The sequence below is a fragment of the Aphelocoma coerulescens genome, chromosome 8 (genome assembly GCF_041296385.1).
Source record: "Aphelocoma coerulescens isolate FSJ_1873_10779 chromosome 8, UR_Acoe_1.0, whole genome shotgun sequence".
Lineage (NCBI taxonomy): Eukaryota > Metazoa > Chordata > Aves > Passeriformes > Corvidae > Aphelocoma > Aphelocoma coerulescens.
In genome coordinates, this window is record NC_091022.1 from 18,436,098 (window position 1) to 18,448,664 (window position 12,567).

At 36.5% G+C, this 12,567-nt stretch overlaps 1 protein-coding gene across 7 annotated transcripts in view; it reads left to right on the forward strand.

Annotated features, from left to right (window-relative positions):
• The window catches only part of COL24A1 (collagen type XXIV alpha 1 chain), a 127,220-nt gene that overhangs the window by 25,997 nt on the left and 88,656 nt on the right, over positions 1 to 12,567 (forward strand). For all 7 annotated transcript variants that reach the window (XR_011152419.1, XR_011152420.1, XM_069022919.1 and 4 more), the window contains exons 6-10: positions 792 to 845; positions 2,605 to 2,658; positions 8,122 to 8,166; positions 9,350 to 9,403; positions 10,589 to 10,633. Coding sequence is in view for 5 of the 7 variants with exons in the window: in XM_069022919.1 (XP_068879020.1) it covers positions 792 to 845; positions 2,605 to 2,658; positions 8,122 to 8,166; positions 9,350 to 9,403; positions 10,589 to 10,633 (252 nt within the window). In the remaining 2 variants the exon portion in view is untranslated. The remainder of the gene's footprint in view (positions 1 to 791; positions 846 to 2,604; positions 2,659 to 8,121; positions 8,167 to 9,349; positions 9,404 to 10,588; positions 10,634 to 12,567) is intronic.

A 12,567-nucleotide genomic window follows, 5' to 3' on the forward strand; every position in this document is an offset into this window, starting at 1 on the left:
TTTTGGCTACGAAGATCCAGTTGGCCCACACTGAAACAAACCCACTCTTGTTTGATCTTAAAACGTGGCAGATGAGTTGCAAGAATTTTCTAGCAGTAAAAGAATGCAGAATTTTATTCTGTCTTTAAGATGCATGAATTCTTCCCTCCTGTGCTGAAGGATCCTTTATGCAGTTGCTTCTGAAACATGGCACAACATTAATATCCTTCCTGCAAAGGATCCAGCCCTGAGTGAGGGTCAGCAGTTCCAGCCAATGGCTGATGTCCTCAGCATTTAATTCCTGATAAAAAATCGGGCAGCATTTTTAAAGTATTTTAAGGGTATCCATGAGGTTTGGCTTTATTCTTGTGTCTCCGAAATACAGATTCGTTAAGAAAATCCAATTTTGTGGATTCTGGCACTGTGGGAAAGATGAGCCTGAGGAAACCTGTACAAGGTTATGGTTCATGCAGTAATACAGCCTGATAATCCTGCGTGGTGTTGGAGGAACAGCTGGTGTCCTGAAGTGATAGAGACATGGGCAGAGCAATTTGGCTGGAATGTCTGCTATAATCCTGCTTGGATTTACTAATAAATGTGCTTTTCAAAATGTTGTGACTGCACGAAATTTGCAAATGTAAATCTCACTTCAGTGGGAACCTGCACTATTTTATTTTTTTCCTAGTTCTTTACTGAAAAAGTTATGAGAAAAATATCTATGATAGAAAGCACATTTATAAATACTTGTTTTAGCATGTATTATTAAAAATTCTCTCCCAATGATATTATTAAGCTTAATTTCTCTGCAACAGGGCCCTAAAGGAGACCCAGGATTCTCTCCAGGACGGGCAAAATGTGGAGAAAAGGTATTATTTTCTTAATTATAGAAATTTTTTTTGTCTGTCCCATTCTTTTGTAAAGTCTTGTTTAATATTCAGACACATTATAACAGCAAAATGCTTTGTATTTACTTTAACACTGGTGTATTTTAGCAGTTAATTATGTTAGACTGACCAGTGTAGATACAGGTAGACAATGAATCTAAGGTAAATTTAAAAATATATTAAAAGTTTAAACTTATATTATGTATTTGATTTAATTTATTAAAATGAAAGTACGTTTAGAAAAATGAAATTGAATTAGATTAATACTGATATAACAAAATACAGATTCCAACTTTCTCTAGTACCTTGCATTAGTCCAGAAAGTTGTGCAAAACAGAATTTGGTGATGGCAAGTGCACACATCACTGCACATTGTATTGTATTTCACCACTTTTTTTAAAAGGACTCTTGGTGCTATGATTTTTCCTTTCACTTCAGAGACTTGTCCTGCTACTGCCTCCTAAGCCACTTCAGCCAAACCAGTAGTTGCCTTCTCCACCCAAGTGTTTGAGTATAAATATTCAAATGTTTTATTCTTGATAGAAATTGTAGGCCTGAAAGCTTGTGATTGTTTCATTCTTAGATTGATACTGAAGTTTCTTACATAGTCAGTAATCTGATAATACTAAAAATGTAATTGGATGCTTGCATTCTAATGTGTTAGCCTATGCTGTATGTTTAAGAGTACTTTGCATTTATGCTAAGTTGTATTATGAGCATTTGCTAGTAGATCAGTTGTGGAATATTTGTGCCAAGTAGAAAGAGTCAAGGACTGCTCTCTGTTATGAAGAAAACATTAGCAAATAACTATCATTTACTAGCTGCTGATGTGGACACAACTTAATTTTTAGTGCACACATGCTAAAATTCACAAATACATATTGTCAACATTCATGGGCTGCTGAGAAAAAGTTCAGAAATGTCTGTTGATGCACTGATGAGAAATTGAAGTTTCTGTGGGAATAGCATTATTTTAATCTAGCCAGCTTTTTGGCAATCAGATCATAGTGTGGTGAGCTGTACATGACTGCCTGAAACTCAAGCTATGTTCTTTGGCATGAACCCAAGCAGCCACAGAGCAGTCTAAAGCCCACCCATATATGTGTGTGACTATCCCTAAATACATGTAGACTGCATCTATAATCCAAAATTATGGAACTGATATGCATTTTTATAGTTCTCATTTTTTTGTGTTCTTAGTTTTTTCCCTAAAATCAAATTTTCTCGCTCTAATTAATGGACTTAAATTTACTTGGATGATAAGTCACTTCCAGGATGAAATTTACTTGGATGATAAGTCACTTCCAGGGTGCATTCCTTAACTTACTGGGTTTGAATTCAGGCACTAATCATGAAAGAGTGGATCTCTTCACTGTCAGTCCTGAGCAAGAAGAAAAAGAGCTGAAAAAAACCTTCCCTCCTTCCCCACCTGTAACAACCATAAAAATTTGCATCTTTTTTCCATCTCCCCAGCATCTGAGATGTTTTGATTCTTGTTCCCATATACCATCATGTGGTTGTGAACTTCAAAGAACCTGAAGAGAATAGCAGTATTCCACCATGTTGCCTTCTCAATTTTCTTCCTCTAAAAAAATAATAAAAATCTTTTCCTAATCAAGCAACATTAGCTACTTCTTCATACCAAATGTCCAAGAATGCAGAGACGATATTAAGTCCTACATGTTAGGACTGTGTCCTGTTCCAGTGAAACATAGTGATTCTGGGTGTTTCTGTTGTACAGGGTGATCCAGGCCCCATGGGCTTTCCAGGCCCACCTGGGATCAAAGGCCAGAAGGTAAGATTCTGTTTCCATTTCCATGTAACTCATCCTGGCTCAAATCAGTGCCCATCAGGTGAATGTCTGATGGGCAAGAGGCTATAGAAGAACTTTAGGCTTCCTGTTGTTACTGTGTCTACTGTGCAAACCCTCCCCTTGCAACTGAATTAAGTGAGGTCGTTATAGCAGGATGTAAATTGTAGTTGTTTAGGTTGGTGTTCTCCAAAAGGCATGGTGTGCCCCTGTTCCCTGTTCAGAGAGAAGTGCTACTAGGGAAGGTAGGCTTACCTGTGAAATGCAACCATTTAAATTCAATTGTGTTCAATTCCAGTGTAGTTATATGCTATAATACAGCATATAAAAGTTTTTTTCATGTATTTTTCTTTATTGTGTATTTCATAGAATAGAAAAAGTTCCGTGGCATCATGAGCGCAGTATTTCTGCATTTGAATTATTTGTCTTTTTCCAAACCTGTGCCAGAATTCCTCAGGTGGAATAAGTTCCAATTTGGGATGTTGCATAATGCAGTACTTTTTAACATGAGAAGTTTCAGGTGCCATATACTGCATTTAAGAAATATATCCAAATTATCATAGTCCTATGTATACAGGAAAACAGAAGGTAGAGATAGTTTTAGAAGGGAACGTCGAGGATGATGACAGAGGACATGAGACCAACTTAAGAAAATGAGCACAATAGCCTTAGTGAATGTATTTTTTGTGGAAGGAGAGGTCACTTGGCATAAATCCAGTAGACTGCTCCGATTACTCAGGTGGTGGGAAACTGGTGACAAAAATCAGCAAGAAAGATGGGAGGAAACTGCTATTAAATGATATTTTTGCTGAATATAGTTTGGTGTTGCAAGTATAATAGAAAACATGGAGAACAAATACCACAGCAGAATTTTGAAGCACTATGTAACACTGAAGACAGCTGCAAAAGGATGGAATTAATTGTTAGAAAGGTAGGCCCTGGTATTTTTGACCTTAATCTTTAACATATGGAGAAGAAATATTAATTAATGCTTATCTGCTATTGAATCTAAAGAAAAATGGCATTGTAACAAAATTTATAGTCAGTGCTGTCATGTTGTAGGGTGGCTTTGTTCAACATTGTCTCGATCTTAAAATGCATGACAATTTTTTTTTTTTACCATCTAGTCATTAATTTCTAGAATTGACCAAAACAAGTAACAATATGACCAGAAAATGACATTCTCATTAGCATCATGAGGATCGTGGAAATTTATGTTGCTAAACACATGGACCACTGTTCACTGAACAGAGAAAATGTATATCTGTGACAAGAATTTGCATTTCCTCTGTTGAGAGCTCACCTCCAAGCCTGGACACTGCTAGGTTTTGTCGCTGCTGATCACAGGCAATCTTAAGATTCTGCAAGTACTGTGTTTTCATTTATTCAGGTTTATAGGTTTGCTTTGAGAACAAAGTATTTTATGTTTAAAGCTTTTTAGATGGGAAGCAGCTGTCACTTGTCCTGGATTGAGACTGATATTTGGGGACAAGGAAATGAAAATCTTATGGGCATCATACTTTCTTCCTGCCACAAGAATTCACTCCTTGTCTGATGGTTAAATTCTGTGGAGAATCATGCTCACTTGATCACTGGAAATTTTACTCTGTTTCCATGTTGTACACATCAGACACTAACTAGAACCATGTTTGAGCCACAATCCAGGTCAAGCAGAAGTTAAGAATACCAGCTTTTGAACAGCACTACCCCTGTGAACAGTTAAAAGTATTTCACACTTTTTTAAAAAAAAACAAGCCCACAGGTTATCGTGTTTTAAATAATTGATCTTTAGTTATTGCTTTTTGGTATGTATAAATAGGTAAACATGCTGTTAGCTCATTGTGATCTTAAATTATTTTCAAAGGACTGTGAGCAAAGTAGCTGTGAAGAAAACCAGCTACAAGAAAGAAACTGCAGAAGGATCAAATACATCCTCTTTGCTTTGTACTCTAGCACTACTGAGAAATTATTATGTATTGAGATATATTAAATTATATTATAAAATGAATTCTATAATTACATAAAACAATAATATATTGTTACTATATAATTATTGCATGTAATTATTTTATATAATAGAATGATATTATGATACAATGTTATATTTTGATACACTCTATATATATATATAAAATAAATAGCATATTTCCAATATTCTTTCTCATTAAGGTAAGAAGAAAGATTTAAAAAGTCCTGCATATGAGTTAATGGTGTCCCATTTTTTTTTTTTTATCATTCTTAATCAACACTTAAAACTTTCCTTATATCAGTCCAGAGACTTCATAGGGCAGAAGGCCCCTCTTTCCCTCTCCCCTAAATGGCCCTACTTGACTGTACAGAGAGGCAAGTACTCGCCCCTACAAGCCAGAGCACTTGGGGGTGGGTTGTCAGCCAAAGGACAGCACTCCTGGGCATGACCTTGCTGGAGCCCATGGCAGTACATTCGAATCACTGCAGTGCTGAGGAGTTACGGGTGCTTTGCAATGACACTGGAAAAGGGTTTTACAAAGGTTGGCCACAATTATTTCTCTTGTTTATTCTGTCTAACATGTGTGTTACAATAATGATGAGAATCTGGGTGTATAAAATCCTGATAAAATTTGCATACTGAAGTAGAGCACGGTAAGAAATGTGGAAGGAAAAAGCTTTGTTTCAACCTGAGAAGGGCTCCATATTTCATTTTGTCTTCACTTTGCCCTCATGTAAGGGTAAGGCTGATAAGCAAATTTCAAAAGCAATATACCTATGGCAGTGTCAGTATTATGCTACCAAGTGTCTCCCAGTGCTTCTCTGCAGAGTCCAATTTCCTTCGAGAAGAAGGAAACTCCAGTCCTGTAAGACAAAAGTGGTATTTCCATTCCTTAGGATATTTGGGCTGAGTTGCTAGGTGAAATCTTAGTTGTGGAATAAACATCAGCAAACAAGATAGAATGGATCTATGAAGGAAAATTAAAACAAAGCCATTCTCTGATGAAACATTTTTTCAAAACTGGAGGCAGTATGGTGACACTGTGGAGCTGATAAGTAGGCATTGTGAGGAATCATGTGAGTCCATTTATTTGCTAGACTTACCCCATGCACAGAAATTTTTTAGCTGATACTTTTCAAAGACTAATATCTCTCTGTAGCTGAGGGTTGTAGCATTAGTCATAACACTTTACCTACTGATTTTTACAGGTTACAGGAACTTCTTGGCACTCTAGCATAGTTGCCAATGTTGTGCTAGATTTTAATAACAATTACATAGAAATTCTGTTAAAACACAATAGGCAGCAGTAAGATGGAAAGACACAGCCTAAATAGTCCTTGCTGTTATATATAAACTGCGATGTACAGACTTCACCCTAACTCTACTGTGTGCTGCATATGGTAGAAGTCAGACACTTAAACTTGCTATATTTTAGTTGGCAGTAAATATTTTTTCTCTCACACAGACCAAAGTATTCTTACAACTTGCTGTGTTTTTGAAATCTGTGCTCGAAGTCTGTAATTGGAAGCTTCAAACTATTCTGTTCCACACTGAGCTTTTAAGTCAGAGAATTAATCTTCATTAAAATCTGGAAGGTAATTAATTTTTCAAACCTGTGCATGTGAACTTGTATTCTTATTCTTAATTTTCATCTTAGCTCAGAGTAAACTGCATCTTAATTATATGGGTACACTCAAGAATACAAACTCAAGCTAATAAAAAACTAAGAATTTTAAGAGGATTAGCTAAGTCTTAGGAAAAGAAACCTCTGTGTGAAAACTGTCTCTTTGGAATGGTACTCATTTTAGCGTGGTTTAGATCCATTCCCAACCAGCACTGAGTTAGAATGAATTAAGGCCATATTAAAGCTGAATAAAAATATGGACATGCTATTCTAAAATATGAGTTCAGAGCAGTTTTCCTCTGACAGAAGTAAAATGCTGTTGTGTAGAAGTATGCCCAGCATTTAGTAATCAGTCCTAAAACTCACTTTCTTGTGTGCCTTCTTTTGAGACTGTAATGCAGGTGTTAATCAGCTAAAATTACCCACTTTGAAACTAAATTGTGATAAACTTTTCTTTGAGCATTTCTGTGTATAGGTTTCCCCTTTTTCTAGTACAAAAATAAGAAACTACTGAGGGATCTCTTCTAGCCACACCTGCTTTAGTTGATTATATAAGTATAGAGAGAAGATAAAATTCTGTAATGAATAAAACTCATGGAATAAGGGGTTGGCTGGGACTGTAAAAAATTGTAGTTTTCTGAGACATATTTCAAAAGCTAAGGAGGAGTTACTGGTTTATACCAAAATTGTCACGAAGAAAAATAACTTTATCTTTTAATTTTGTATATGATAATAAAGTAATTTCATGCAGCAATACTGTTGTGGTCACACAGAAGCTTATCCGAAACTTTGGAATACCTGATCTGCTGAAATCAGTTGCAGAATTTCTTTTTATTACACTGAGTCTCAAGTCTCTACTGACTGATGAGTATCATCATGCTGCAAGGCAGACAGATGTTTAACATCAGCCAAGACACTCCTGCTGCTCAGTTAATGTCGTTGAGTCCAAGTTTATGATAGATTTCTATCCAGAATAACGATTGTTTTGGTCTTTGTCTTTCGAGCTGTAGCTTTTGGACTTGTGTATTTCCAGTATCTCTTGCAAGGGATGTGGAGACCAGACACTTGGCTTCTGAATCAGTCATACAACTGTTACAGCCTCCCTTTTAGGCCAGCTTGTCTGGGTATGTTTAGCCTGGTATAAAGATGTTCAAGAAGGTGGTTCCTCTTTTAAGTGTACTGATGGAAATGGCAGATTCCAGCTCTATTTTAATTCTGTTTTTTCTTTAAGAGCTAAAATATGCTTGAAATGATCAATGCACAGGGAGTGAAGTTCAAGAGTTTCATGTCCTTCTGTAGTTTCAGCACAGAAGATTTCTGGGATGAGGCTGTTCTCCCTGCTGATATAAATTCCATAGTATAAGAGCCGAAATTTGTTCTGTATTAATTTTAAGAAGAGATGTTTTGTGTCCTGGAAGGCCTGCTTTCCTGAGTGTGTCCTAGAATAATCTGGGATGACCCTCTACTTACACCCTTTCTCTGAACTGCCTCGTTCAGAAAGGGCATTGTGACAAGGATTTGGAATGGGGAAATGCACAGTACAGAATCTGGTTCTTCAATCTCGGCAGTAACTGGGTGACAGCATCCCATGTACTCATTTGTTTAAAAGGGTACAAGTCTGGAACTGTCTTTAAGCATACTGATGTCTTGAAATTTTCTAAACTGCCAAGAAGTTTTCTTACTTCTTTTCTCTAGCTCAGTTTTCATATGAGCTGCTGAATGTAAACCACACTAATGCTTCAGGCAGACAAGTGCGGATTTTTTTCTTTGATAAAGAGAGAATAGAGCAGGCAAAGAAGGTCCATTTTGTTTGTTTAACTGTATTCATTATGGATCTCTCTCTCTCTACCTGCAGGGTCCTAAGGGTTACCCAGGACTGCCAGGGCCACGGGGTGAGCAGGTAAGGGATGAAAGCACAGTGCAGTGTACTCTGCAGACGAACAATTAGGATAGGAGAATGTGTAATCCATGTTAAGTGTTCAATATAAGCAATCAGTGTAAACTGCTTAAGGAAATATTGGACAGCTCTTGAGCGAGAATTCAGATTGTTTAGAGACCAGTGTGGCAAAAAAAGTAGTCTGAATGAAATGGAAAAGACCAGCTCTTTTTTCAACTGCCACACCAGCTTCGAGGATGTGGATGTAAAATTCTTATAAGAGGCACATTTTGGATTCTTTCAAACTTCTACTGATTTAATGCATGTTATATCTCCCAGCATGTAGGAAATGAAATAGTTAGTTATTCAGTGCTTTTTTACACTTCCATGTCAGTTCAGGAAGCAATCTGAATGTCATTTCAAACACATGCAATTGCTAATGCCTCTTGTTAGCATTGATGAGGCTCCTAATGGTAGAGTAGATGGAAGGAGTCTCCTTTTGGATCACACTGAAAAGGAAATGGTGGTGATAACAGATGGTAGACACCCAAAGGGAGATGAGAACTCAAGGATGTCATCCATGACTTTCATGGGTTTTACGCCCAAACCTTAACTGAAGGAGTGGTGATTTTTATTGCAGTCTCACAGGAAGTTTTCTGTGATGGCTATAATCTAGCAGTGAGATAGAAATAATTAGTGGAAAAAAAAGTTGATTCCTAACATCAGAGGAAGAAGGTGGAGGGAGTTGTATACATTCATGATTAATGCAGTGCTATATTGACCCAATTCTGGAAGAAACAAAACAAAAATTGTCTTTGTAAGGACAAAAATTCTTCTTTAATGACAAGTTTAATATATTTGTTTCAAATATAGCTAAGACCAGTGAAGTTACCTCATTATTCGGACCTGCCTCCTATAGTCCTCCTGAATTATTTTTGAATTACAGAAATAAGGCATGCACTGTTGTATTTGACAAAATCTTATACTTTTTTTAAAGGATATGTAACTGAAATTGACAGAGTTACTTATGTATAATGAGTCAATTTTTGGGTATTCTATGTAGCTTGCTTAAAGAGTAATTTTTCTATGTGCTTAAGCTGTGTCATAGGAGTAGATGTTAAAAGAGAAATGATAAAACAATATCCAAACCATGACGTTAAACATGTTTGTTGTTTCTTTTCCTTTTCTTTCTTCCTTTTCTGCTTAGGGAATTCCAGGAATGGCTGGCAGTATTGGGGCAGTTGGTTACCCTGGCAGGCAGGTGCAGTAACTATACAAATGTGTTTGCATTTTTTTCTTTGTTTTTCTTTTATTATTATCAAAAGTACCATATCTAACTCTTCTGAAACTGCTAATTGTAAAAGTGTATTTGTTTACATCTTGTCATTTTTCTTTGAAACAAACCTCTTTCTCTGGCAGTGGCCTGAAGGGAATGTTGAGTCTCATGGTTTTTAAACTTTGGTGGGTTAGATGCAGTAACGCTGTTCCTTTCTGGAATATATAAATGGCATTACCAAAGTACTGAATGTCTGAACACTTTACACTACCCTTCATAAACCTCATGTGGTTCTATGTGGTTTGTCTTCTTTGTATTTCAAGTCCAGAAGCAGTAAGAAACTGCCTGTTCCTCCTGATTTTTCACCAATGTATTTATTTCACTGCTTAAGCTATTTCTTCAGTCCTTTAGTGAAGGAGAACATTAAAAGTTTGGGTTTTTTTCCCATTGGGATATTTGAGTAGAACCAATAAAGCCAGAAAGCAGCTTTCTTTAAACACAAGTACTTATATAAATATTGATTTATGTACAAGGTAACAGATACCTCAGTGCAGTAATACAAATAAGATATAAAGTAGAAATACTCAGAATTTTCCCCATGTGAAGGTATATGAGCCAAATTGACAATAATTGACTTTGTGGCTTTGTGTCTGCTTAAAGGGTGAATTTGACCAATACTTCAGTGTTTTGTTGGATTAAGTTTTTAATGGCTATATATTTTTAAATTCCATTACAATATTTTATAGAGTAATGGATGATAACATTTTTGTGTTGAATCACGTAAAATTTTTAGAACATTTGGACCACATATGCAATTCTGACATTAGCTTAAACATAACTGAAATGTGTCCAAATATAAAAGCTCATAAAAAATCCTGTGAAATTATGTCACTCTAATGCCTGTTCACTGTGTCTGGAAAAAAATATTTCTCCCAGAAGAAATAATTTTGATGTAATGGAAGTTTCAGTCATGGTCTGTGGTTCAGCCATGCATTAGTGGGAGACCTTTGTGAACATGGTCCTGGGGGACTATTGATGGCACCTTCTTCAATCTTAAAAATTTCAAGAATGTGTTGCCAGTTTACAGTTAACAAGTGCTGCTGCCATTCTTTTACATAGAGCATATCTGGTTGTTTAAAATTAATTACAACTCATGTCTTTTTGTAACAGGGCTTAGCTGGACCAGAAGGTAACCCAGGTCCTAAAGGAGTAAGAGTAAGTAAGCATCTTAAGCATTTTGATATGCATGTCTATTTTTACCTATACAGTAGATGAGAAAGGGGGTGAAGAATTTGATTCAGCTCTGCCAGTTGTATGCCTGCAGAACCACTGCCTTTATAGAACCTACAAATGAGAAAACACAGTGTTTCTTTCAAAATACATGCAAGAGTTTATTTTTTCCCCATGGAGAGCAGCATAGAGCAGTTTTCCATTGTTGCCCTTCCTCTCACTTGAATGCAGGGGAGAGAAGGAAGCAATGCTGGAGGTGTGAGGGCTGGGAGTGAGGATGTTTCAGGCCTGAAGCATTATTTCCATAATGGAAGTTGTCAAGAAGGGTGACATATTTGACATTTGCAATCTGTAACAGCTGCAGAAGTAGATAAAGGGAAACAGTCTTGTCACATAAAAACCACAAAAGGGATCTTGAGATTTTAGAGTGATTCAGTCATAGTTACATGTATCCCAGGGACTGAAGGTTCTTAACGCTCTGTGCATTCAAGGTTTGGTTTTGGTTATTCTTGGAAGTAAAATAGATTGGGTTTTTTCCTGGCTGGGGTGGGCTGGGTGTTTTATGGTGCTCTTTCTCTGTTTCGTGGTGGTTTGGGTTTTTTTGAGGGTTATGGGTTTGTTGGTTTGTTCATTTGTGTTTTGGTTTCGTTTTTTTGGGTGGGTGCCATGTAATTTTGTTTTCTTTAAATAGAAATGTGCATACTTACACATGCTTGTGCATGTATAAGTATTTCTTCTGACTGACTCTCACCTTCAAGGAGTAGACACAGGTTTCCAGAAACTTGTATCTGGCTGGTTGCATCTAGAATTTGAAGGAGGCTTTTGTTGGGTGTTTTCAGGCCCTCCGCTCATGTTCAGTTTGCTCAGCAGTGTATTGTGTTCTCAAATATCTATTAATGTAATCTTATGGTGTTGCAAGAGTTTCTTTTGTCTTGTTTTTTAGTGTGGTTACTAGAGGTCTTTACCTGCAGCAGCTTCTTAAACATATGTCTGGGTTTTTTGGGATGGGTTTTTTTTTAATTTCAGTTTTCATTACAGTGATGGGAAAAATTAGTTTGGCACGATCAAGTGCCAACAGATATTACACCCTCAGGGATTGTCTCTTTTATGTTTCTTCACTTTATTTTTGTTCAGATTCTCATCTGCATTTTGTCTTTTCCTCCCTTCAACCAACAAGACATAAGTGATCCCAGTCACTTTCTGAAAAGTAACTGCTTCTCTGTTTACACAAAGCTAAAAATGGCCAATGCATGAGTAATTTTAGGGAAAAACACCTGTCATGTCTTAAGGCTAAATCTTGTATACGAATTCTAAAAGTAACTTCCAGTAAAAATGATGACACAGCCCTCTTGACACATACTGCTGTGCCGTGGAGGTGTATAGCAACATGATATGAAGTATCTTTAGAGCTTCAGGTTTAAGATATTCCTATAATCAAACTGTGCTCTGCTTCTCAGCTGTTTTGAGAAACTGTAGAAGTGCTTTTGTTTTCCTTACTCTCATTATGTCTGGATGACAAGATGGGCACCATCTTTCGTAATTTAAAAAAAAAAGATCAACCCCCAAGAAATTAAATCATTACAACTGAAGAACTGGGGAGAGATATGAAAGCAAAGAATTCCATTCTAGTAACTAATGCAATATTTTTATTCCAGTCTCAGTTTGAATCTGATAGTGCAGAATCCATTTCTCCACACAACTGAGGAATGGTGGGAGTGAGATGTGTTGTGACTGAACTATAAGAAAAACATTCTGCTTATCTTAAGATAAACTTTTTTCTTGTAAGAATTCTTACAGATAGCAATGATCACACATTAACAATGATCACAAAATAAGATGAGAACTTCTTTTCTGATGGAGTTCATGAATAAGTTTAACTTCATAAAAAAGTTGCTGATTTCATCTATTCTGATAAGTAA